Here is a 22,850-nt window from a genome sequence, read left to right as displayed (position 1 = left end):
GCATAATTCACAATACAAAAAAAAAAAACAGGCGGCAGAAGCAGAAATGTCATGAAGGCCAGCCAATTCAAGAAACTCATCAAAAACAGCGATTTAATTTTGCAGTCAGCTCCTGAAATGGAAGTGGGGTGTGGGGTGTGGGTGGGGGGGCACATTTACAATCTTAAAAAAAAATAGCTTTGTGATTAAGCACTTGAAGAAATAAATCTCAATTGTTCCAAGTTTATCCTTATTATATAAAATGTGTTTTCGTTTTTTTCATCTCTGCTGCTGGTAACGTTCCCAAAAACGTGCATCGATTATACATCAAGGAGCAGTCAAATGAGTCAACAGATGCTGTCGCCCTCATGATGGCAAACAGCATCCGGATGCAGTTAATGTGCGTTTTTTTTTTTGCTGCTGCTCTCATCCTCCCCCCCCCCAAAAAAAAACAAACTTCTCTTTTAATTTTAAGGCGTCAACGCGAACCAAGACGAAGCATGATGAAATACCTGGAAGCAATTAGCATTCACGTGCTGATCTTGCCGACCTTTATCACTTGGCTCATTTCCGACGTGTCGGTCTGTCGGCGATGGTCCCAGACGTCGTTCCCTGCCTTTTGACCTTTGACCCCATCGCAGTTCCAGCCGCAAAAAAAAAAGTATCTCGTATCGGAGGACGCACGCAGACTCAAAAGCAACATGTCACAGGATAGTTTGCAATGGCGAAGCGCAAGAAAACAATCGTACTCATGCCACTCCGGCCCAGTAGGTGGCAGTAATGTACCTGGAAAAAAACGACAAATACATAAACTGCGTTTCTGTGACGGTCGTGAGAGCTCGAGCGGCCATTTTGAAAATGTCATGACCCCCTTCATCTTGAAGCCTTCATTCCTATTTTCGTTTGTGACTCTCGTTTTGGGCATTAATTGCTATGTCACGTAAATAGTCGCGCGGTTTGAATTCATAACCAGGCTAAGCTAAGCTAAGCTAGCCTCTCCACCACACAGATCCCATCTTACTTTGGCACACGATACTTCAATTAACACGAGAAAAGACTTCCCATGTCGCTCCTGCATCAGCGAAGGAAGACCAGACCCAGATTTTAGCAAAAAAAAAAAAAAAAACATTCCTTTTTATTTATAAATAGATCTCCTTTCGGTATCAAAAGCGGCATGCGTCACCCCATGGATGTGTGTTTACAAGGTTCACGACCCCGTTAGCCAAGACGGTTGGGAGGAAATGCACTCATCTCCCGTTTGCAAGGACGATTCAACAACGGTGAGACAAGAATGGGGAGGGTGGCAGGGGGGTGTTGGTGGTGGGGGAGGGGGGTTGTCACAACCACAAAAAATACTTAACGATTAGAACAACAAACATGTTTAGTCTCATAGATGGTAACTCTATTCCAGGCCCTGACGCATACAACGGATACACGTTTAATTTTTTTTTTTTAACTTCCAGAGTCCAAGTCAAAGCTCCCGGTTGACATTGTCCTTTTTTTTTTTTGTTGTCTCCCCCTCCCCTACCCCTCCCTTCCTTAGTTACATCAGCGTCAGGAAAGCAAGCCCCTTTTCTTCCCTGATGTGAAAATGTCTTCATGCTTGGATCGCTTCTTCAGTCTTGTGCGGCGTTAGTTAGTTTTTTTTTTTTTTTTGTTCTCAGATGGCGTGATTGCTGTAGCTGACGTACGTCGTCTTAGATGAAGCTGCAAGACACAAGAACGGTAACTTTGAGTCCTACAGCAGGCGTTTCCTGCTCTACGTGTTTGTTTTATGTATTTTTTGTTTTTTTAACTCATTCACTCCCAAAGACGTTTTTAAACGTCTTTTCAGATTTGGTCTAGAATTGGCTTGGACTGAATGAGTTTTTAATATACTGCCCCCTATGTGTATAAAAATGCCAAGACAAGTCGTGTTCTCTTACTCACTGTTGGTCTCCATGCTCTCGCACAACTCCGTCTTGACTTCGCCGTTGGGCCGGTCGCCTCCCTTCTGCGATAGTTTCCCCGACATGGTGGCGGCGGTCACGATGGCCTGCGTCGAGAACGCACCCTTTTGTGAGGCTGCGACGGCGTTTCGGCGTTACGAGCGACGCTTACGAGCGCCCCCCCCGTTTACCTTGAAGCTGCGCTTGCGTTTGGGAATGTTCTGCTCGGGGTGAAAGAGGATGATGTAGACTTTGGGCATGTAGAGCATCCCCAGGGAGACGGACGCCGACAGACTGAGCGAGATGGTCAGCGTGGTGGTTTGGATGTACATCTGAAAGCGAAAAAAAAAAAAGGCTGTACGCCGTCGATTGGCCGCAACATCGAATATTTCCACATCGTATTGCTGCCGCCTTGATTACACGGACATTTTTTTTATTTATTTTTTTAAATTTTTTAATTGCTATCTCGAGAGGAGTCGCCCGCCTTTTGTGTCAATGATACAAAAGTGCTCGGGATTATTTCACCTTGTTAGATTTTAATTAGCGCTCCGAGTGAAGCCTCGCGGCGGACTTTATTACAATGCCCGACGCAATCGCGACAGAACACGAGCGCGGCGCCGCTCATTCAGACGCTCTTAAAACGCTTGCCCCAAAAGAGAAAACGGGAGACAATTACACTCACGTCCCCCCCCCCTCATATTTTATTACATTTCATACAATCTAAAGTGCCTGCGAGCATGATCAGAATAAACGCTTTAAAAATGGGAGAGAAAAGCCCCCAACCTCCCACCCATCTTACTTAATCCTTACTCGCACTTGACTGCAATTACGTTGCCATGGCGACGGATCTGCGGAGACGAGCCCGGCCGTGATTCGGATGAAATCCAATTCTCGGGAAAACGTCACGCGGAAGACGTCAGACGAGCCTGTAAAAGAGGCGCCTTGAGATAAGCGGAACCGGAGTTTGTATTTGCACAGTTTTTTGGGGGGGGGTTGACTTTTTCTGCAATTCTTCCGAACAATTCGTTTTATTGCCACTCACGGTTAAATTTTAGTACCTAAAGATAAAACGATGACAGTTACACGCTGTTTCTTTGACTAAGTCTCTTAGCTTAATGCTAACAGATGATGAGGCTAGCATCAACACTGCTTGACGGCATATATTCCTTATCCTCTGCAAGGAACAACTAATGTGACAGTTGCCTTAATTTCGCCCTGAAAGTCACAATTAACGAAATGTTACTCAGTGCACATTGGTGTTACTTGCCTGATGGCAATATACTGCCCCCATGTGGCCGACGCGCCGCAACAACAGAAACGCTCATTCCGTCACTACAACACGTTTATCTAAAGTCTAATTTTGACATCAATCTCATTTATTTTATTTATAAGCTGCCAGCTTGCCTCTATATGCGAGATTCTATTAAATCTGTCATCACCCCCCCACCCCCCCGCCCCCCACAGCCCTCCCCTCTCGTGAATTAGCTTCTTGTCAGAGGCTGCGAAAACTCACCGGCTGAGCAAATACCAGAAGGGGAAGACAACGCGATGATGCAAGAGCTGCCTACACCTGAAGTAAATCCGAGACACATCGGAAACACATGAAATAAGTCGGGGGGGTGGGGGGGGGGGTGTCGATACTCCCACCGATGTCTTGCGTCAACCCGCTTTCGCTCCCTTTTGCAGTCTTTGCATCATTTAGCATGGAGCTAATGCGTTTAGGTGTCCTTGGCAGGCGCCCGTCTCCACTGAAGCTGCGACATGACAGGACGCCTCCAGGCCACGCGGGGAAACTTTACGGTCATTTTAATTTTTCATTCCCGTGGAGGGACCGAGCGTGGGTTTAACTGACGGCGAGTAGTCGTCTCCTCGCGCCCGCAGTGGGACCGCTCATCATTTTAATCACCCGAGGAACGCGAGGGCTCGGGAGATTTGACTAGAATTCGTTTTGGGGGGGAAAGAGGCAAGTCGTGCCGGGAGCAATTTTGCTCGGATTTATCTTCCGGGAGCTGCTAGTTGAATGCCATGTTGTCTGTTTGCTCACTGACATCTTTTTCGGGTCAATTGCGACAGGTTGAGAAGTAGAAGAAGTATCTCAATGACACACAGCAAGCCTCCGCGTAAAAAAAGGGAAAATAAAACCACAGAACGTTGCCCAGTCTCATTTGGTGTCATAAACGTCAAGAGAGGGAACGCATTTTTGGCCTGTTTTACTGCCGAGGAACACCCCCCCCACATAGGTGCCCTGGTGCGCGGAAATGACAGCGCCGCGACAAATTGTGCGCCAGGTCGTGGCCTCATTAGGTCAAATGGAGATTGAATCCGCCCCCCCCCCCCACCCCCCAACTTGAATATTCATGAGGATGGCACCACGGAGGGCCGATCGGACCTAACGAGTACTTGGCTTCAGTTGGCTACTAAATCAAAGATGCACGTAAAACTGCAACGCGTGACAGCAAAACGCAACTCCCGTGTACTTGACTCATTTTACGCTTTAAAACACTATTTGCGGTCGCCCAAAACTCTCTTGCCGGCCATCAATTTCTCACGCGGCATATTTCATCTCCCGAAAAAAGGCTTCGGCCCAGGGAGAAAACGCATCCGTTCCGCAACAGACGAGTGAAAAATCCACAACTGGAAAATGGGTCACTCTGAAGTAATAACGTTTTAAAACGTGCAAAGGAGACCTCGGACCGCCAGCCCCAACCCCCCCCCCCCCCAAAAAAAAACCCTTCCGGGAAGCCCTGATGGGCATCGTGACTACTACCGTATTTTCCGCACTAAAAGGCACACTGGATACGTTCAATGAATGGCCTATTTTGTATTTCTTTTTCATATATTGGACACACTGGATTATAAGACGCAATCTACAATGCATCCACGAGATGGCGCTACGCTCCTTGCGCTCGACACGAGAGCCGTTCAGACCGCCTCCAAAAAACGTAAATTAACGATTACTGCAATGAAACTACGAAAATTGAAAAAAATTGCAGCAAAACCGAAAATCAAGCCAGGAAATGAGAAAATAAATTCTGTAGCCCATCCTACAGAATTTCTTTTGGCATTTCCAACAGAACGATCAGATGTCAGTAAAATGTAGGCGATTGGACTGTCTCAGAAGTTTTTGTTATTCATTCCCTATAGAAATATTTTGTGATTAACTCGCTTGATTTTCTGTTTTGATGCATTGTTTTCAATTTTAAGAGATCAAACACGACATTTGGACACTTACTTTAACCAAGTATGCAAATTGCCGCTTTCCTCGCCCAAACGTCAGCATTTTGGCCTGTTTTATTGCCGCTTCCCCTCTCTCCTCCCCCGGGATATTCTTGATTTTTTGGTTTCGTTTTTCAACCTACACTTGACTGGACTCGATGACGATTGAAAGATTTTACCCTCTCCGCAGACTGAGAAGTTCCAAAGAAGATGGGGATGAAGGCCAGCCAGATGATGCAGGTGGTGTACATGGTGAACCCGATGGGCTTGGCCTCGTTGAAGGTCTCGGGGACGCCGCGCGTCTTGATGGCGTAGACCGTGCACGTGACCATCAGCAGGATGGAGTAGCCCAAGGAGCAGATGAGCGACAGGTCCGAGATGTCGCACTTGAGGACCCCGCGCGCCGCCCTGGGGTCCTGGGTTCGCTGCTCGCCGTAGTCCACCACCGTGTGCGGCGGGTCCACGGCGAACCACAAGAACACGCCCAGCAGCTGGACCGAGATGAGGGAGAAGGTGATGACCAGCTGGGAGGCCGGGGAGATGAATCTGGACCGAGAGAGAAGAGAAGGAGGAGTTTGGAGTCATTTTTTGCTAGCGGTCATTTTTGCTAGCGGTATCTTTCTTGAATAGAAAACAACCTAATGAAATACAGTCTGGGAGCTGCGTTTGTCTTTTTGAACCGAGCAAGGTCTTACGTGGCTGTACTCACAACATTCATTCATTCATCTTCTGTACCGCTTGATCCTCACAAGGGTCGCGGGGGGTGCTGGAGCCCATCCCAGCCGTCTCCGGGCAGTAGGCGGGGGACACCCTGAATTGGTTGCCAGCCAATCGCAGGGCACACAGAGACGAACAACCATCCACGCTCACAATCACACCTAGGGACAATTTAGAGCGTCCAATCAGCCTGCCATGCATGTTTTTGGAATGTGGGAGGAAACCGGAGTACCCGGAGAAAACCCACGCAGGCCCGGGGAGAACATGCAAACTCCACACAGGGAGGCCGGAGCTGGAATCGAACCCGGTACCTCTGCACTGTGAAGCCGACATGCTAACCACTGGACTACCGGGCCGCTCTGTACTCACAACAGTGGATTGAAAATTCAACTAACCAACTAAACATTTCATCATCAATCATCGTGCCACAAGATGCACGTTATAAAATGAACCAGTGGCCGTGGCTTTTTGTAGGTATAAAAAGCAGGATCAAAAAGGATTTTGATAAGCAATCATCTTCGGCAAAAGCTCGGCTGAGCTGAAATATTTCATCTCGGTTCCACCATGTCAAGCAAATATAGAGTACCGCCATTTAGTGGTCGACAGTGGAATAACACCCAAAATCAACGGGAGGCCAAATAAAATAGAGTTACTAATTAGAACTAAAAATCAGCAAAATGGCGACATATGTCCCGCTCGGTTGTGCGACTGCAGTCCTGGCACGTAAACTTTAACAACATTAACATTTCAGCCACTGCGCCAGGAGTGTTTCTCCCCCGCTGAGTGTGAACGGCACAACAAGGTGAGCGCGCGTTCATGGATGATAAATCATGCATGACCAAAACATAACCTGGGCGCCGTGACCGACTTCTTCCCCTGCTCGAAGATGCGGTGGATCCGGTTAGTCTTGGTGAGAAGCGCCGCGTAGCTGAAGCACATGCCCAAACCCAGGAAAATCCTGCGCAGGGAGCACACTCCCACGTCCGGCGCGGCGATCATCAGGAAGGTGATGGCGTAGCACAGGAAGATCCCCGTGAGGAGCACGTAGCTCATCTCACGGCCCGAGGCCCGCACGATGGGCGTGTCGTTGTAGCGCACGAAGGTGACGATGACGAAGGACGTGGCGATGATGCCCAGCATGGAGAGGAAAACCGGCACCACGGCCCACGGCGAGTTCCACTCCAGCTTGATGATGGGGATGGCCACGCAGCCCGTGCGGTTGGCGTCCGGGCGCATTTCGTACGGACACAGCTCGCACATGAACTCGGAGGCCTGCGGAAGCACAAGAAAAACGAAATATTTTAAAAATTCTGAACCACTGAAACATTTCAGGGCGGCCCGGTAGTCCAGTGGTTAGCACGTCAGCTTCACAGTGCTATTCCAGCTCCGGCCTCCCTGTGTGGAGTTTGCATGTTCTCCCCGGGCCTGCGTGGGTTTTCTCCGGGTAGTGCGGCTTCCTCCCACATTCCGAAAACATGCAAACTTGCAACAATGAGGCACTCTAAAGCAGCCACCCCTACCTAAAGCCCCTGTACCGGGTTCAATTCCAGCTCCGGCCTCCCTGTGTGGAGTTTGCATGTTCTACCCGGGCCTGCGTGGGTTTTCTCCGGGTAGTGCGGCTTCCTCCCACATTCCGAAAGCATGCAAACTTACAACAATGAGGCACTCTAAAGCAGCCACCCCTACCTAAAGCCCCTGCACCGGGTTCAATTCCAGCTCCGGCCTCCCTGTGTGGAGTTTGCATGTTCTCCCCGGGCCTGCGTGGGTTTTCTCCGGGTGCTCCGGTTTCCTCCCACATTCCAAAAATATGCGTGGCAGGCTGATTGAACACTCTAAATTGTCCCTAGGTGTGAGTGTGAGTGCGAATGGTTGTTCGTCTGTGTGTGCCCCGCGATTGGCTGGCAACCGATTCAGGGTGTCCCCCGCCTACTGCCCGGAGACGGCTGGGATGGGCTCCAGCGCCCCCCCGCGACCCTAGTGAGGATCAAGCGGTACGGAAGATGAATGAATGAATGAATGAAACATTTCAAAGCAGTATCTGATTGACAATGTGTTTAATTCTAGACTTTATTATAAAATACATATATTGTCATGTGTAGGTACAGCTTTGATGGCAGCCATGTTTAATTTGCACTTACTTCGATTTTTCTTCTCTCATTTCCATTTAAAAAAAAAAATTTATTGGCGAGGACATGAAGCGATTCAAAGCACTCGCAGCGAAAGTCGTTCAACCACTACCTGGCAAACCCCGCACACTTGCGCGACTGTTCAGCTACTTCGTCGCTAGGTGTATGCTAGCTGCTGCGCGACTTTCAAGCGATTAAAACAGGAGATCTGCTAATGCTGGGAAACTGACCAGAAAATTTCTTAAAACAAATAAAACACTTAGTTTTGTTGTTTTTGTTTTTTTTGGTGGGATAGAGATTTTTTTTGTGCCTTGGCCATGACTCATTTGTGTAACAACAACAAAAACTCTTCAGGCCATGGCCGAATGTCGCCGTTGTTATTAATGCTCCTTGGTTATGATTCTCCTACTTCACTGCTGTGCCAGTTTTTTTTGTTTTTTTTACACGTCAACCGATTTTGACAAACGATTAGAAAATAAGGACATACAAATGTCATGAACGCGAATCTTGATTTCGCCTTCCATCCGTCGACTGTAACAACGCACCAAGTCGTTATCCGCTGCTTTCAAGTGACTTGTTTTCGGGCGGCGCGTCATTTTTTTTTTCGTGTTTTGTCATGGCGGTGTGCCTAATTCCACTTCAAGTCCCAAATCTACAGTAAATGTGTCGAGCGTTTTATTGATCCGCTTGCTGCTGCTCGTGGCAGCCAAATGGGTATTGATCCTCCCCCGCCGACAATCGCCGACAATCGCCGACAATCGCCAGGCTAGGCTGGCGTTGCGCTTGATATTTTCTTCATGTTTTTTGATTGGACCCCAACTCGACTTGACTGTGCCGCCGGCGTACCTGGTAGTGGTAGCCCTCGCAACGCTCGCAGTGCCAGCAGCAGGGGACCCCCTTCACCACCTTCTTCCTCTCGCCGGCGCGGCACGGGAGGCTGCACACGGAGGCCGGCAGCGACGGGTCGCCCGTCTTCCAGCGCATGGCCTCCACCTGCAGGGGGGGGCAAAAAGTGGCCACCGAACAACTCGACTGCACCCGCATAAATTTGATTTACAATCGGCGATCGATGCGCCTCAATGACGTCTTTTCACGGAATTTACAAACGGCGAGGCTTAAAATGAGAATTCAAGAGTGTTTTCTCATCCACCGCTTTGGCAGTTTGCTCCGGGGATGCAAATAAACTGTCAGCGAAAATAATTACTTCGCGTCCTCGCGTGTGCGGCGAGTGCAAATGAGCGCGGTTGGGGGGGGGGAAACTTTTTGAAAACGTCTCGCGCCGCATGATCGCTTCTGACAGACGACATTTCTTCCCTCATCTGATTCATGCTTTATTCATTGCCATTTTTTTTTTTTTTTGGCAGATATGACTATCCCAAAACTAAATTTACTTTTGGTTGCTTGTTTTTACAGCAAAGACGTCTTGTTAGTTGCCCAAGAACCTGGACCTAAAAAAAAAAAAAGCGTCACGATGATTGATCTCGTTTTCCTTTTTAAATGCCACCAAAAACTCAGCATTCAAACAGGGGTGTGCACACTTTTTATATGGCGTGCGTATCAGCTAACTGCTTGATATCAAACCTACCGATTTGGGAAAACAAAAACGAAACATATGTTCTGTCACACTCGGCTCGGCATCCGTCATGCGCAAAGCATTTCTTGCCCATTAGTCTTCTCATCTGTCGTTTTTAATTTGGATTTTATTATTATTTGATTTTTTTTAATGAAGTCCTGTGTGGATTTCGCGCCCTCGAGCGATTTTGCGTTCGGCTGCTCGCCGTCGCGTTTCCACCTTGACGTGCGGTTGAGGAACAAGTGGCAAAAAAAATAAAGAAAAATAAAAAATCTTACCTTGAGGTGCAGTTTGTTGGTCCAGGAGCCGATGACTCGGTACTCGGCCGTGGACCCGTTGGTGATCTGGTACTGGAAAATATCGTATCTTCCCGGCGCGTCGCCGTTCTCGTTGAAAACCACCGGCGTGCCGGCACTTCCTGAGAAGGGGGAAAAAATATATATAGATATATTTTATATCGAAATATCAAAGGTTGGCTCCGGAACCTTTTTCGGTCCCACGGACCGGTTTAATGTCACCCAAATATTTTCAGGGACCGGCCTTGAAGGTGTGACAGACAAATACAACAAAATTACAAACACTCTGGTCGCTATGGTAACGTCGAAACCTGCCTTCAAAATAAGATACAGAGCGCATGAAAAATACGACTCACCATAAAATGACGTAGGGGGCCGGATATGGCCCCCGGGCCTCGACTTTGACACCAGTGCTCTCGACGAATGTAAGAGAGAATCCGGTCACATTTTCAAAATAAAACATCTTTCAGATTGCGAAATGAATAAAAGTCGTGTCTGTTATTTATTCTTTCTGTGCGGCCCGCTAGCAAATGACCCACGGACCGGTAACGAGACCGCGGGCCACGGGTTGGGAACCCCTGTTGTATATGACCACTCAGACTTCATAACAAACACTTTCAGGCACAGCGGTCACAACGGTGGACGGTTTACCGTGTTATCGGGTGCATGAAAAGATTAATGGCGATATTTTTATGTTTTATTTTTCCACGAGATTATCAATAAAGGGCTTCTAACGCAGACTGAAAGATATTTTCGACAATGTGAGTTCTTGGGTTGTGTAACGTACCCGTCGGTGGACAGTCGAAAGCGCAGACGCCGCCTCGAGTGTGAATAAATACGCGCATGAGTACATTTATGTCTTCGCTTTGCTCGGCGCCAATAACCTTTATTTCTCGCTCGATTCCATTTCGGCTGTCCTCTTTTTTTTTTTTTTTTTTTACATTCCGCATTTCTTTTTTTATGGAGACGCAACCCAATCGGATGACGGACACGGACGGAGCGCGAGAGGAAATCCAATTACCGTGTACATGCAGAGGAAGCGGCGCATATGATGGAAATAAAACCCGGCGACTGGAAGTCATCGATATGGCGGGATGGAGCTGAAGATAAATTTTAAAGAAAATTATAATAAGGAAAACAATTCGGAAAGAGGCGTTAAAAGGAGTTTGAGCTTCATTGTGGTCGCTTTTTCAGTGACGCGAGAGCAGAATATATATATATTTTTTTACGTTTCTCGTTGATGGGATGCAGTCACGAGTTCTTTAAGAATCAAAACAAAAAACAACTTCAGTTTTTTTTTTTTCGAGCCGGCCTCACACTTGAAGAGGAAACTCGCACTTGGCTTGATGGGGGGGGTTCGGTGGGGGTCTGACTATCATTTTACGACGATTTTACCATCATTTGAGGCGACGGACGAATGGAAACGACACGGCAGATGGGCTGACGAATCAAACCGGTGTTGGCAATCATGTCACCCTCAAAGCAGCGGGCATATATTCTTTATCCTCTGCCAAAAAAAAGATTCTATTTCTGCACTTTACTGAGCAGTAGTGACCAACTGCATATGACATATATTCAGTCTTCAAGTATTTCCGATTCATCTTCTGTCTTTTGTGAACTTTTTGAAATATTTTATCATTTCCCTCGACGCTGTGCCCAATTTTTTTTTCCGTGTCCACTAATCTCGCCCAAAGACCATCAAGTAGACAATTTGGCCGCCGTAGTAACCGCTGTCCCTGAAAGTTAAAGTTGTCTGCTCCTCAAAGTCGAGGTGCCACAGCTAAGTCCCGATCTAACGTTCGCCACTTCGGAAGGTCATCGTGCTCAAGTCGGATGTCACGGCAAGTCGCCAAACGGGGAGAAATTTTTTTTAAAGGGACTTTTTTTCCTCATTCAAAGTTATTATGGACCGCATTTGTCTAACAGGCCGTCCATCACCTCTCTGCCTCGGCCGCGGGTTTCATTTCTTACGGCTCTCGGCGAGGTCGGGTTGCTACGCTCCCTCCGGGTCATTCTCTCGCGCGGCAAGATCACGAGGGTGGCGGTCAAGTTCATCATCTCCGAGCAAGTCAATTCCGCCATTACTGTGCTGTGCGCACCGCCTCCCTCGGGTCATTACGAGTAGGCACGCTTCATCTATCCGCCGGTCGCTTGCAGTCATTGCCCGGGCTGCCGCGACCCCCTTACCTGCTCCTCAGCCACCCCACCCCAACCCCCAATACCACCCAGGTTACCAATTAGTCTCCTGGCGGGAGACGTGACCTGGCAAACTGCATAGAAAGTAAGCGAGACCATCCATCCATCCATAATCTACCGCTTATCCGGGGCCGGGTCGCGGGGACAACAGCTTTAGCAGGGAAGCCCAGACTTCCCTCTCCCTAGCTACTTCGTCCAGCTCTCCCCGGGGGATCCCGAGTCGTTCCCAGGCAAGCTGGGTGACATAGTCTCTCCAGCGTGTCGGGGTCTCCTCCTGGTGGGGCATGACCGGAACACCTCACCGGGGAGGCGCTCAGGAGGCATCCGAATCAGATGCCCAAGCCACCTCTTCTGGCGAGACCAACGGCAATTTAAAGTGCATCCACTTGTGGGTTTGTATAAGTGACACGCAACTGTCAAATAGGTCAAGAATTCTACTCACGACGCCATTGTTTGCTTTTCATTAGTAATGGGAGGGGCTTATAAAAGGCGGACATGGCCTGGTGAGTGACGTGGGCGCCGGAGAATGACAGAATGAGTCGGCTGGCTGTGGTTGCACGTTAAGTGCTGGACTAAGTTTAAAATGATGCTAAAACCTTGCACACCGTCTGTTTGAGCAGTACTCGGAAACATATTAGCATGGAGTTAGGGTTGGGGTGGTGGTGGTGGGGGGGGGGGGAATTCAGGATTGCCGCAATGTATTAATCACAAGCAGAATGAGCAGTAGCTCAGCATCTATTTGCGGTTTAGTGAGAGATGAAAAGTCTGATGACAGCGGCGGGCAATTTTGCGCGCGGGCGGGCTGCGTGGAATTGTTTCATACAACGCCGCAGACCTTGATTTTCTCTATCCCGCCAAGCGATTGAATTATCGTGCCGGCGTTTCCCGTACGCTTCAAGGAGAATCGCATTCTGGGCTTCTGTCTCATTTTGGCGTCCCTCTTGCGCGTCGCCGCGGTTACTTTTGGTGTTAACGCTTTCACAGAGGCTAACTAACGGCGGCGACGACGACATCCCGATCAGACGACGGGCACGGGCGAGCAGTCGCTATGGTAACCGTGAGGGCTGGGCACATGTGTTGCGTTATGACGGGCAGGGTAGTAACCACGGTTGAAGTGAAGCCGCCGCGACGCGGAAATCGTTTGCTTTATAGACGCAGTTTCGATTTAGAACAGCGAGGCAGTTGATGGGCGAAAACGAGTGTTGAGATCCACGACTATGTGCGTATCGTATTGTTTTGTGTTTTTTGTTATTGTAAAGTGTCCTTGGGTGTCTTGAAAGGCGCTTATAAATTCATTCATTCATTCATCTTCCGAGCCGCTTGATCCTCAATTTAGAGTGTTCAATCAGCCTGCCACGAATGTCTTTGGAATGTGGGAGGAAACCGGAGCACCCGGAGAAAACCCACGCAGGCCCGGGGAGAACATGCAAACTCCACACAGGGAGGCCGAAGCTGGAATCGAACCCGGTACCTCTGCACTGTGAAGCTGACGTGCTAACCACTGGACTAGCGGGCCGCCCTGCGCTTATAAATAAAATTTATTATTATTATTATTATTCCTCACTAGCAAAGCTACTAAGTGCTAACCCTGGAGAGGCAAGACCGCGCCTGTTGACAACTGCGCTACTAGTGAAGAGTTGAAATTCATTCAAAGGGGACAAGGGAGGATCTGCCCCCCCCCCCCCCCCCCACCAAACTAAGCCTCCGCCCCCAACCCTAAGCCGGCAATAACTGCAAAACACCCTCTTGTGCGCCAGAGGGTGCAGATCAAGTCCCCGTCGATAGACAGCGGCGCGGTCCAAATCGCACTGGTTTCCAGGAGGCGCATTTTTTTTTGGGGGGGGGGGGTTGTAATCCTCATCATATGAATTCCTCCCTGCGTGTCTTGTTAACTAAACAGGGGCCATCATTGCCGCACAATGCATCAGGGACGCAGGAAATGAATAGCTGGCAGAGCGGGCGGCGTCGGCTTGCAAGGGGCCGGGGGGGCTGCGGGGGGGGGGGGGGAGCATTGCCGAAGAAAACATTTATAAAAATATCAAGCGTCTGATATTTAGGGGGGGGGGATGAGGGAGCTCAATTAAAATTGTCAGGAGGGGGGTGAAATCACAAGGGTGTGGGTGGAGGGGGCGGGGGGGGGGGGGGGTTGAAGGACGGAATTCAGCACCTGCACTGAGCCAAATTGGAGCCATTACGTCTGCTCAGATTGTTTTTGGTCTTAATGAGTTTTTCATATGACGGCGAGACAACTTGGGATGAGTACACTCGGGAGAACTCATTTATTCGCCATTATATGTCCAGACGTTGGACATATGGAAATATATATTTCTATTTCCATGAATTATATCTACACACACACACACACACACTCGTTCTGCTGTAACTGTAACGCACGGGATTGTGTCGGCAGCCTTCAAATGACATTCGTGGTGCAATTATAAGGGTGTCGGCAGTCGAACAAATGAACTGCCGGGGAATCCTGTTAGATTTCTAATTGCGCGACGGCGCTTTCATTTATTTCAATCAACTGCCTGCGACGAAGAGGGCAGGAGAAAATGTTTTTATCCTGACGCGTGAGCGTACGTCGGATGAACGGGTTCGAATTATGCGATGATATATGGACGCGCCACACCGGCTGACGTAAAACCCGGATTAGAATTCTACCTTTAATTGTTTCATCGAAAAGAAATTATATTTGACTTGTCGTGGCACTGCTCTATTTTGACATTAGAAGCCGGCGGGGTTGGCCAAGTCCCGGTGCACACAGAACGCAATGATTAAAAAAAATATATGAAATGATGAAAAATCGGCTTCACAGTGCAGAGGTACCGGGTTCGATTCCAGCTCCGGCCTCCCTGTGTGGAGTTTGCATGTTCTCCCCGGGCCTGCGTGGGTTTTCTCCGGGTGCTCCGGTTTCCTCCCACATTCCAAAAACATGCGTGGCAGGCTGATTGAAGACTCTAAATTGTCCCTGGGTGTGAGTGCAAATGGTTGTTCGCCCTGCGATTGGCTGGCAACCGATTCAGGGTGTCCCCCGCATACTGCCCGAAGACGGCTGGGATAGGCTCCAGCACCCCCCGCGACCCTAATGAGGACCAAGCGGCTCGGAAGATGAATGAATGAATGAAAAATATGAGCTCCCACTCACCGTTGAAGTTGACGGCGCGGATGTGGCCGAGCAGCTCCTTGCCGTCGATGCTGTTGGCCATGCGCGGGCACAGGCCCGGGTAGCCGTGGCAGAGCTTGCGGTGCATGTGGTGCAACGCGTGGGCCATGGCGTACACGGCGTCCATCACGAATTGCACCTTGCCCTCTTGCTCGTAGCTGGAATCGCGGCCCACCTTCTCCAAACCTGGAACGGAATCCCGGCGCATGGTCAAGAAAAAGTGTCCTTTCATGAAAAAGCCCCCATGGGTCACAATTGGCGCCCCGGTTTGTAGTTGCAGGTGAAAGAACACGCCGAGATGCTGCCGTAATGGCGTTTCCGTGTACGGGGGACGAGTTCGGGACATCGTCGACGTTTGGCCGCGCTTTGAACCCCCCCTTTCCTACGGCAACCGTTTGTATCTCGCAAGTCGTCCGGCTGGAAGCGCGTTAAAACATTTACGTGGTTTCTACGGCAGCGTGGCTGTTCAAGTGCTCCTATGAAGGGCTATTTCTTAACCCGCATCACTATTTCAGGAGAGCGGTTAATAATTAAGCGTAGCAAGTTGTAGTAAAAAATAAGTAATTTTTTTTTAAAAAACGAAATAAATGCATCCGGTAACAGTAATGGCTATATCGTGTCGTCCTTGGTCGATCTCGCCGTTTTGAACTTGTAGACAAGCCATATCAGGGTTTTTCCAGCGTATAATCTTTGCCAAATGGACTATTTTTTACACACGTCTCCGTGTGAAAGGCGGCTTTTGATTCTTTCCTATTTCGATAACGGCTTCTAACAAGGCGCCGGTAGGAATAGTTGAGTAGTGTCGATTTATTCGGGCGGCCCGGTAGTCCAGTGGTTAGCACGTGGGCTTCACAGTGCAGAGGTACCGGGTTTGATTCCAGCTCCGGCCTCCCTGTGTGGAGTTTGCATGTTCTCCCGGGGCCTGCGTGGGTTTTCTCCGGGTAGTGCGGCTTCCTCCCACATTCCGAAAGCATGCAAATTTGCAACAATGAGGCACTCTAAAGCAGCCACCCCTACCTAAAGCCCCTGTACCGGGTTCAATTCCAGCTGCGGCCTCCCTGTGTGGAGTTTGCATGTTCTTCCCGGGCCTGCGTGGGTTTTCTCCGGGTAGTGCGGCTTCCTCCCACATTCCGAAAGCATGCAAACTTGCAACAATGAGGCACTCTAAAGCAGCCACCCCTACCTAAAGCCCCTGTACCGGGTTCAATTCCAGCTCCGACCTCCCTGTGTGGAGTTTGCATGTTCTCCTCGGGCCTGCGTGGGTTTTCTCCGGGTAGTGCGGCTTCCTCCCACATTCCGAAAGCATGCAAACTTGCAACAATGCGGCACTCTAAAGCAGCCACCCCTACCTAAAGCCCCTGTACCGGGTTCAATTCCAGCTCCAGCCTCCCTGTGTGGAGTTTGCATGTTCTCCCCGGGCCTGCGTGGGTTTTCTCCGGGTAGTGCGGCTTCCTCCCACATTCCGAAAGCATGCAAACTTGCAACAATGAGGCACTCTAAAGCAGCCACCCCTACCTAAAGCCCCTGTACCGGGTTCAATTCCAGCTCCGACCTCCCTGTGTGGAGTTTGCATGTTCTCCTCGGGCCTGCGTGGGTTTTCTCCGGGTAGTGCGGCTTCCTCCCACATTCCGAAAGCATGCAAACTTGCAACAATGCGGCACTCTAAAGCAGCCACCCCTACCTAAAGCGCCTGTACCGGGTTCAATTCCAGCTCCGGCCTCCCTGTGTGGAGTTTGCATGTTCTCCCCGGGCCTGCGTGGGTTTTCTCCGGGTGCTCCGGTTTCCTCCCACATTCCAAAAACATGCGTGGCAGGCTGATTGAACACTCCAAATTGTCCCTAGGTGTGAGTGTGAGTGGTTGTTCGTTTCTGTGTGCCCTGCGATTGGCTGGCGACCGATTCAGGGTGTCCCCCGCCTACTGCCCGGAGACAGCTTGGATAGGCTCCAGCACCCCCCGCGACCCTAGTGTGGATCAAGCGGCTCGGAAGATGAATGAATGAATGAATGTCGATTTATTTTATGTTAAATATTCAAGCGCTGGAAAATTAAAGATGTATGTCAATCAGTCTGTCAGTATTATACTGCCCCCAAGTGGCCGAACTGCACATATCAGCACAATTTCCAGTAACATTTTCCAGTAAAATTTGCTCTTTACATTCTCTTTAATTATATTTTTAGAAAGCAAAGTATGATGGTTAAAAAAAAAAAACATCTCACTGCTTGATTTGCATTTTTTTAAGAACCTGGAACCGATTATGGCTCTTCCATTCATTTCAATGGGGAAAGGTGTTTTTTAACGAATCGTCTTCAAGTGGTTTACAAAGATTAATCCCATAACACGGCAGCGACGCATTTAAACACCATTTCTTATTTTCGATTACATTTAACGTCACCGCCGATTTCAGGCCACAATGGCAACTCTCTCTCCCCACCACTAACGCAACCTTCATCCCCCCGCAGGCGCTGCTTCTTCTTTTTTTTTTTTTTTTAAAGCGAGGAGCCACTCCGGGCAACGGAATCCAAATCCATCTGTGCAGAAATGCATTAACAATAGCTGAGGCCCCCGTCGATCAATACGAGCGCCTACGAGGCATTAATAGGGTCCCAGAGAACGCAATCCAGTCGGCAGTTTTCTATGACTACGAGGTGATTTGTATGCACGCCGTTTGACAAGAGGGACTGGTCTGCTTTCCAAAAGAAAAAAAAAAGAACGACAGCGTTGGGAGGAGAAAGTCATCAGCGCACAAGAATTTATGACGGTGTCACGTGCCGTGCTGCCCGAAAGAACCAAGCGTGAGTCTTGTTAGATTGTAACCTTTCCAGCCGCTGCTTTTAAAAAATTCGATTAGCTGCCAGCAATGCGGAGTACAACTCGATTTGAGGCGAGTGTGCCTTATTGTTTCGAGGGGTTAAGTGTTCAGCGACAGGAAAATGCCGTCCGAGCTCGAAACTCGACGACGACCGTCAACGTGAAGCCACGCGAGCGAGCGCGAGTCAGAAAAGTTCCGTTTCTTCAGCCATATGAGTTCTGAGCTTGCGTAACCTCCATTAGTGTCCCGAAAAAGCCTTTCCGGGATGTTCCTTGAGTTAAGTGTGTCGCTTGAGGATATTTTGATAATGTTCTGCGAAAAGGGTCCAACCTCTCGAGCTTTTATTTTATGATTCATTTAAAAAAAAAAATTCGAATGATAAAAGTAAGTCGCGATCCGCACTGCCGCCAAGCCGCAACGCCACAAGTGTGCGCGCTACATGGCGAACGGCTCATTAGTGCCGCATAAAAGCAGGCGGCGGAACCTGTCAATGAATCTGAAAACAAAGCTTTCCAGACCACCGGTCGACAAATCAACAAAAAAGACCCCCACCCCCCATATAAAAGCTAATTACCCTAACAGGCCATGAACAATGCCAGACAAGGCGTTTGTTTGGCCGCCCAAAACACGCGGCTGCCATTATCGGGGCAGCGCAGCTCTCCATTTCCTGAGAAACGCGAGCTCCCCGATGGCTGGGAACGGATGACCGCTCAAAAGTTTGGCTTTCCAAACTCCAAAATCACCAAAAGTCACAAGACTATATTCGATATGCAACGCCGAGGATAAAGAATACATGCTGGCGACTGGCGTGATATTACCATCGCCACCGCTACGTTGATGTTGCTGGTTAGCTTGCGCATGAAGTTTCCCTATTATGGGTTAGCATGAAGCTAGCAGACTATACGGCAAAAAAAAAAAAAATGCAGCATAGTTTTTCACCTGCCCGCGAAATACCGCTCGAATCATCTCTCCCGACCTTTCGCCACCGAGCTGTGAAAGTTACAAACGGTCGCCATTTGTTCCCGCAATCGTCCCGACCCGACGCCCGCGCGAGGAGAGAGCGCGTCGTTAATCCGCGTTTTGCAAGAAAACGCAATCGCGCTCTGGGACGGCAGTTAAATGAGCGCCGTCCTGACGAGCGGCGCCAAATCGTCGCGGGGGGGGGAGGGGCCACAGTTTCTAGGGATTGCATCAGGTGCGCGTGCTCTAGCGCAGCCGATCGCTTGCCGCGACCGGTCAACTCGAGGGGGCGCGCAAAGGCCGAACATTCCCCCTTTGTCGGATAATTCAGTCGTCGGCAGCAAAAGGCGGCGAGGGCTTCAAATAACGCGCTCATAATATTTATGATATCGTTGTCTCTCCGCGTTGCGTGATTTCCCCGTTTCTTTCCGCGCACGGTGAAGACGCGCAACGAGGAGACCCGAGAGCCGCATTCAGCACACGCAAACAAACAATCTCATCTCTTACTGCCTCAGTCCATAATTCCTTTGTGTGTGTTTGTGTTAAAACGTGCTAGCGCCAGTATGCAGTCAATGTCAAGGGCAGCAAAAATTTAAAATAAAAAATAAAAATACACACCTAGTTCTGGAAAGAGTCGTCATGGTGACCAGCCACAAGGCTTCCAAAGTTTAATGAGATCTAAAATGTTTCTAGATTTTTTTTTTTTCATGCTATAAAGTCTTCAGGCTGCAACTTGCATTTGAAGTTCACCGTCAAAGTAAACGCGCAGCAATGAGTAATTGGATTTAAGACAGCTTTTGCCTGAGGAAAGTTGGTGTGGCTTAACGATATATATAAAAAAAAATGCCATAGGCAGGCGAGCGAATAGCATCAATGCCGCAGTGGTGTAACCCTTTAAGCGACGCATTTTTAAACAAATGGTGAAGCAACACATATAGACAGATAAAATACAGGAGTGTATTCTTTATCCTCTGCCAAGAGTGACTATTACCGCAGGTTGCTCGGATGTGACCGGCTCCATCTATACAATTTTTTTTCTGCTTTAAAACATTTTTGGGGTAGCATGAAGCTAGCGGACTATACGGCAAAAAAAAAAAAAAATACAATTTTTTTTCTGCTTTAAAACATTTTTGGTTTTTTTTGGTTGGGAGTCTGGAACAGATTAACTGCATTTCCATTCATTTGAATGGGGAAAGACGATTTAAGACTCGAGGAGCGTCGCCACGGAACGAATTTAAATTACCGTGGAGGGAAAAAAAAAAATCAATTGTTTTGCTAGCGTCGCCTTGGATGCCGTTAGATTAGGTTTTGTTAGGTAAGCTCATATGGGAATGTAGAGCGGCGGCGGCGGCGCCTTGATGGATGCCTTCACGGCCCAGCGTGCCAGGCGGCGTTTCCACTGCCGGCGCGCGTGATTGATGGCAGTCGCGGTTGACAGGCCGACTAATGATTGGAACCAGCGCCTTAATTAAACATCAATTAGCTGCGCTAATTCAATTCACACCTTCTTCGGTTTGGCCCATGAAAGATGCTTCCCCCAGCCCCCCTCCCTTTTCCATCAGAAAATATATATGCCAGCTTTTTGTTTAGAGCGCCCACAAGGAATAAATACAGGGAGGGGTGGGGTTGGGGGAATTGAAGTGAGCGATCCTCCAAATAACACACACAATCATTTGGAATTGCCACGAAAACATTGACACTGATTAACTTTTCAGCAGACGCCAACGCGATAACAGGATGGAGAGCCGCGAGCCGGCGCGAAAATCCCAGACCTCAACGTTGACAGCTTTGATCATCGGGGTAGTTTTCTACTCGCTTTGCGGTCCAACGCCCGCACACAGGGTCGTCTTTTGTTTTGTCTGTCTGGGAGGCTTACCTGCCGAGACAAAAATGAATAATCGATGGCCGGAGAACAGAAAACGAGGATCAGAGGCAGATTCGGCTCAGCAAGATATCGTATATATCGTATTTTATCACCTAAAAGCATTCCATTTTCTCAATCTATAAATAAAGCTGTATTGTATATTATTCTCTTTAGCGTGGCTCCATCTAGTGGATGCATAGTGCAACTGCAGCCACAACTGTCGCTTCCACTCTATGCACCTTATAAAGCGGTGCGCCCTATAAATGAAAATAAGCCGTTCATTGAAGGCGCGCCTTATACTCCGAAGCGCCTTATAGTGCGGAAAATACGGTACATCGTCCATGCGACATTTTCTCTTGACGGATTGCGCGTAAAATCTCAATTTGCTTTCAGTCGCCGGGCGTATACGAATAAGTCGGCAATTCACTGCGCCGCTTTCCCTGAATCATGCCACGCTGCTGACATCAGCATTTAATATGTATTACATGACTTTGTTATTATGGGTATATACTACCGCAGATACCAAGAGCTCCAATAAAATATTCATGAGTCATTATTCATATGATGCCGCATCAGTGTTCCCTTTTTCCTATGCGTGTCTTCCGTTCAAATTTATCTTTGTACGATAAGAACACAGGTGTGGGGGTGGCCCGTTGTTGCCAGAAATTTCTGCAGCCTGCTTCAAGATTGCCGTCAGCAGTTCTTTTCATCAATTTTGAGGAGAGGTTGAGTTGTGCCATATTTTCTCTGCTTGTTGAACATCTTGGAAATTATTTGGGGACTCTTCCGGGTACACAGAGTACCGTATTTTTCGGATGATAAGCAGCACAACATACAATCCTTTCATTCCCTCAAAAAAATCTAACCGAACGCGGCGCGCTGTGGCATGGATAAATGTCGGCTAACGCGAGCTGTTTTGTGTCGGCGGATTTCCAATGTGGGACAATATCATTGCCGTCTGTGGAACGAAGAGGGACACAAAGTTCCACTTCAATTTCCACACGAGATGCGTTCATGACCGCCTCCGAAAAACGTAAATTAACGATTACTTCACTGAAACTCTGAAAATTGAAAATAATGCATCAAAACAGAAAATCAAGCGAGGAAATGACAAAATAAATTCTATAGCCCCCCCCCCCTTTACATTTATTTTGGCATTTTTTGAGCATAACTCCAACAGAACGATGAGATGTCAGTAAAATTTAGGAGACTGTCTCAGGTATGGCGCCCTCTGCCTGTCAGAGAAGGATTTGCCGTTTGGTGGCGCTACGCTAGCATAAAGCGAGTACAATTTTTAAACGTTTTATGTCAGACAGTAAACGTTGTCCATTCTGTCTGGATTTTTCTTTTTTTGATTTGACAATTAGCGGCACCGCTTCCATTTCCTCTTGACGGCACTCCCTTATTTGTTTTCTCTCCACCACGCTCATTACCATATGCTGGCCATCAGGTACGTCCGCGCCGCGGTGACCTTGAAGCAGAAGGGCCCCGGCGTCGGCCAGAAACTTCCGTCGCTCGGAATTAATAGCCTCGGCTGTCGGACGTCGGGGGCGCCCGACACGCGCTCGCCCGCTTGCACAAATGCCACGGCGAGTAATAGACGGTCAACGGGAGTCGCCGCCCTCGCAAACCTAATTACGGGAATTAATGGCGGACGTCAGGCAGGGGACACCTGCTCGCGACACGCACGCAAACAACCGCCGGGCAGGATTTACGCTCGACGCCGGACTTGCGCTCGAAGTCACTTGCGGTTTTCGTTTTGCACGTGGAAAGCCTCACGTGGCTGATCGGAGTCTTACCTGTGCACTTTTTCAGGATGCCCGGTCGTTTGCCGTGCATGCCCAGCTTGCAGTTGAAGTTCTCCTCCCAGAACTCGGCAAACCAAACGTTCCGCCTGTTATTGGATAGCGAGCGGCTCCGGAAATAGCGGTCGAAGGCTGCGAGAACATCAGAGAGAGCGAGAGTGAATGACCGGTTACGTCACTGAGGGTTTATTTGCTCGTGACGAAGCTTCGGATC

At 48.9% G+C, this 22,850-nt stretch overlaps 1 protein-coding gene across 2 annotated transcripts in view; it reads right to left on the bottom strand.

Moving 5' to 3' along the window:
- Window positions 1-1,076: 1,076 nt before the first annotated feature.
- Window positions 1,077-22,850, bottom strand: part of grm8a (glutamate receptor, metabotropic 8a) — a 95,554-nt gene continuing 73,780 nt past the window's right edge. Inside the window, exons 6-14 of one of the 2 annotated variants that reach the window (XM_052056115.1) lie at window positions 22,631-22,768; window positions 15,180-15,383; window positions 9,818-9,957; window positions 8,813-8,959; window positions 6,691-7,112; window positions 5,303-5,669; window positions 2,099-2,239; window positions 1,909-2,014; window positions 1,077-1,686 (exon numbers count right to left, since the gene is read on the bottom strand). In XM_052056115.1, coding sequence (XP_051912075.1) covers window positions 1,640-1,686; window positions 1,909-2,014; window positions 2,099-2,239; window positions 5,303-5,669; window positions 6,691-7,112; window positions 8,813-8,959; window positions 9,818-9,957; window positions 15,180-15,383; window positions 22,631-22,768 — 1,712 coding nt within the window. In that variant the 3' untranslated portion in view covers window positions 1,077-1,639. Of the gene's footprint in view, window positions 1,687-1,904; window positions 2,015-2,098; window positions 2,240-5,302; window positions 5,670-6,690; window positions 7,113-8,812; window positions 8,960-9,817; window positions 9,958-15,179; window positions 15,384-22,630; window positions 22,769-22,850 lie in introns of both variants that reach the window. The other variant, XM_052056116.1, reaches the window with a different exon arrangement.

This window comes from Hippocampus zosterae, chromosome 21 (assembly GCF_025434085.1).
Source record: "Hippocampus zosterae strain Florida chromosome 21, ASM2543408v3, whole genome shotgun sequence".
Classification (NCBI taxonomy): domain Eukaryota; kingdom Metazoa; phylum Chordata; class Actinopteri; order Syngnathiformes; family Syngnathidae; genus Hippocampus; species Hippocampus zosterae.
Note: the sequence above shows the minus strand (reverse complement) of the source record. Positions and strands in the feature narration are given on the sequence as shown.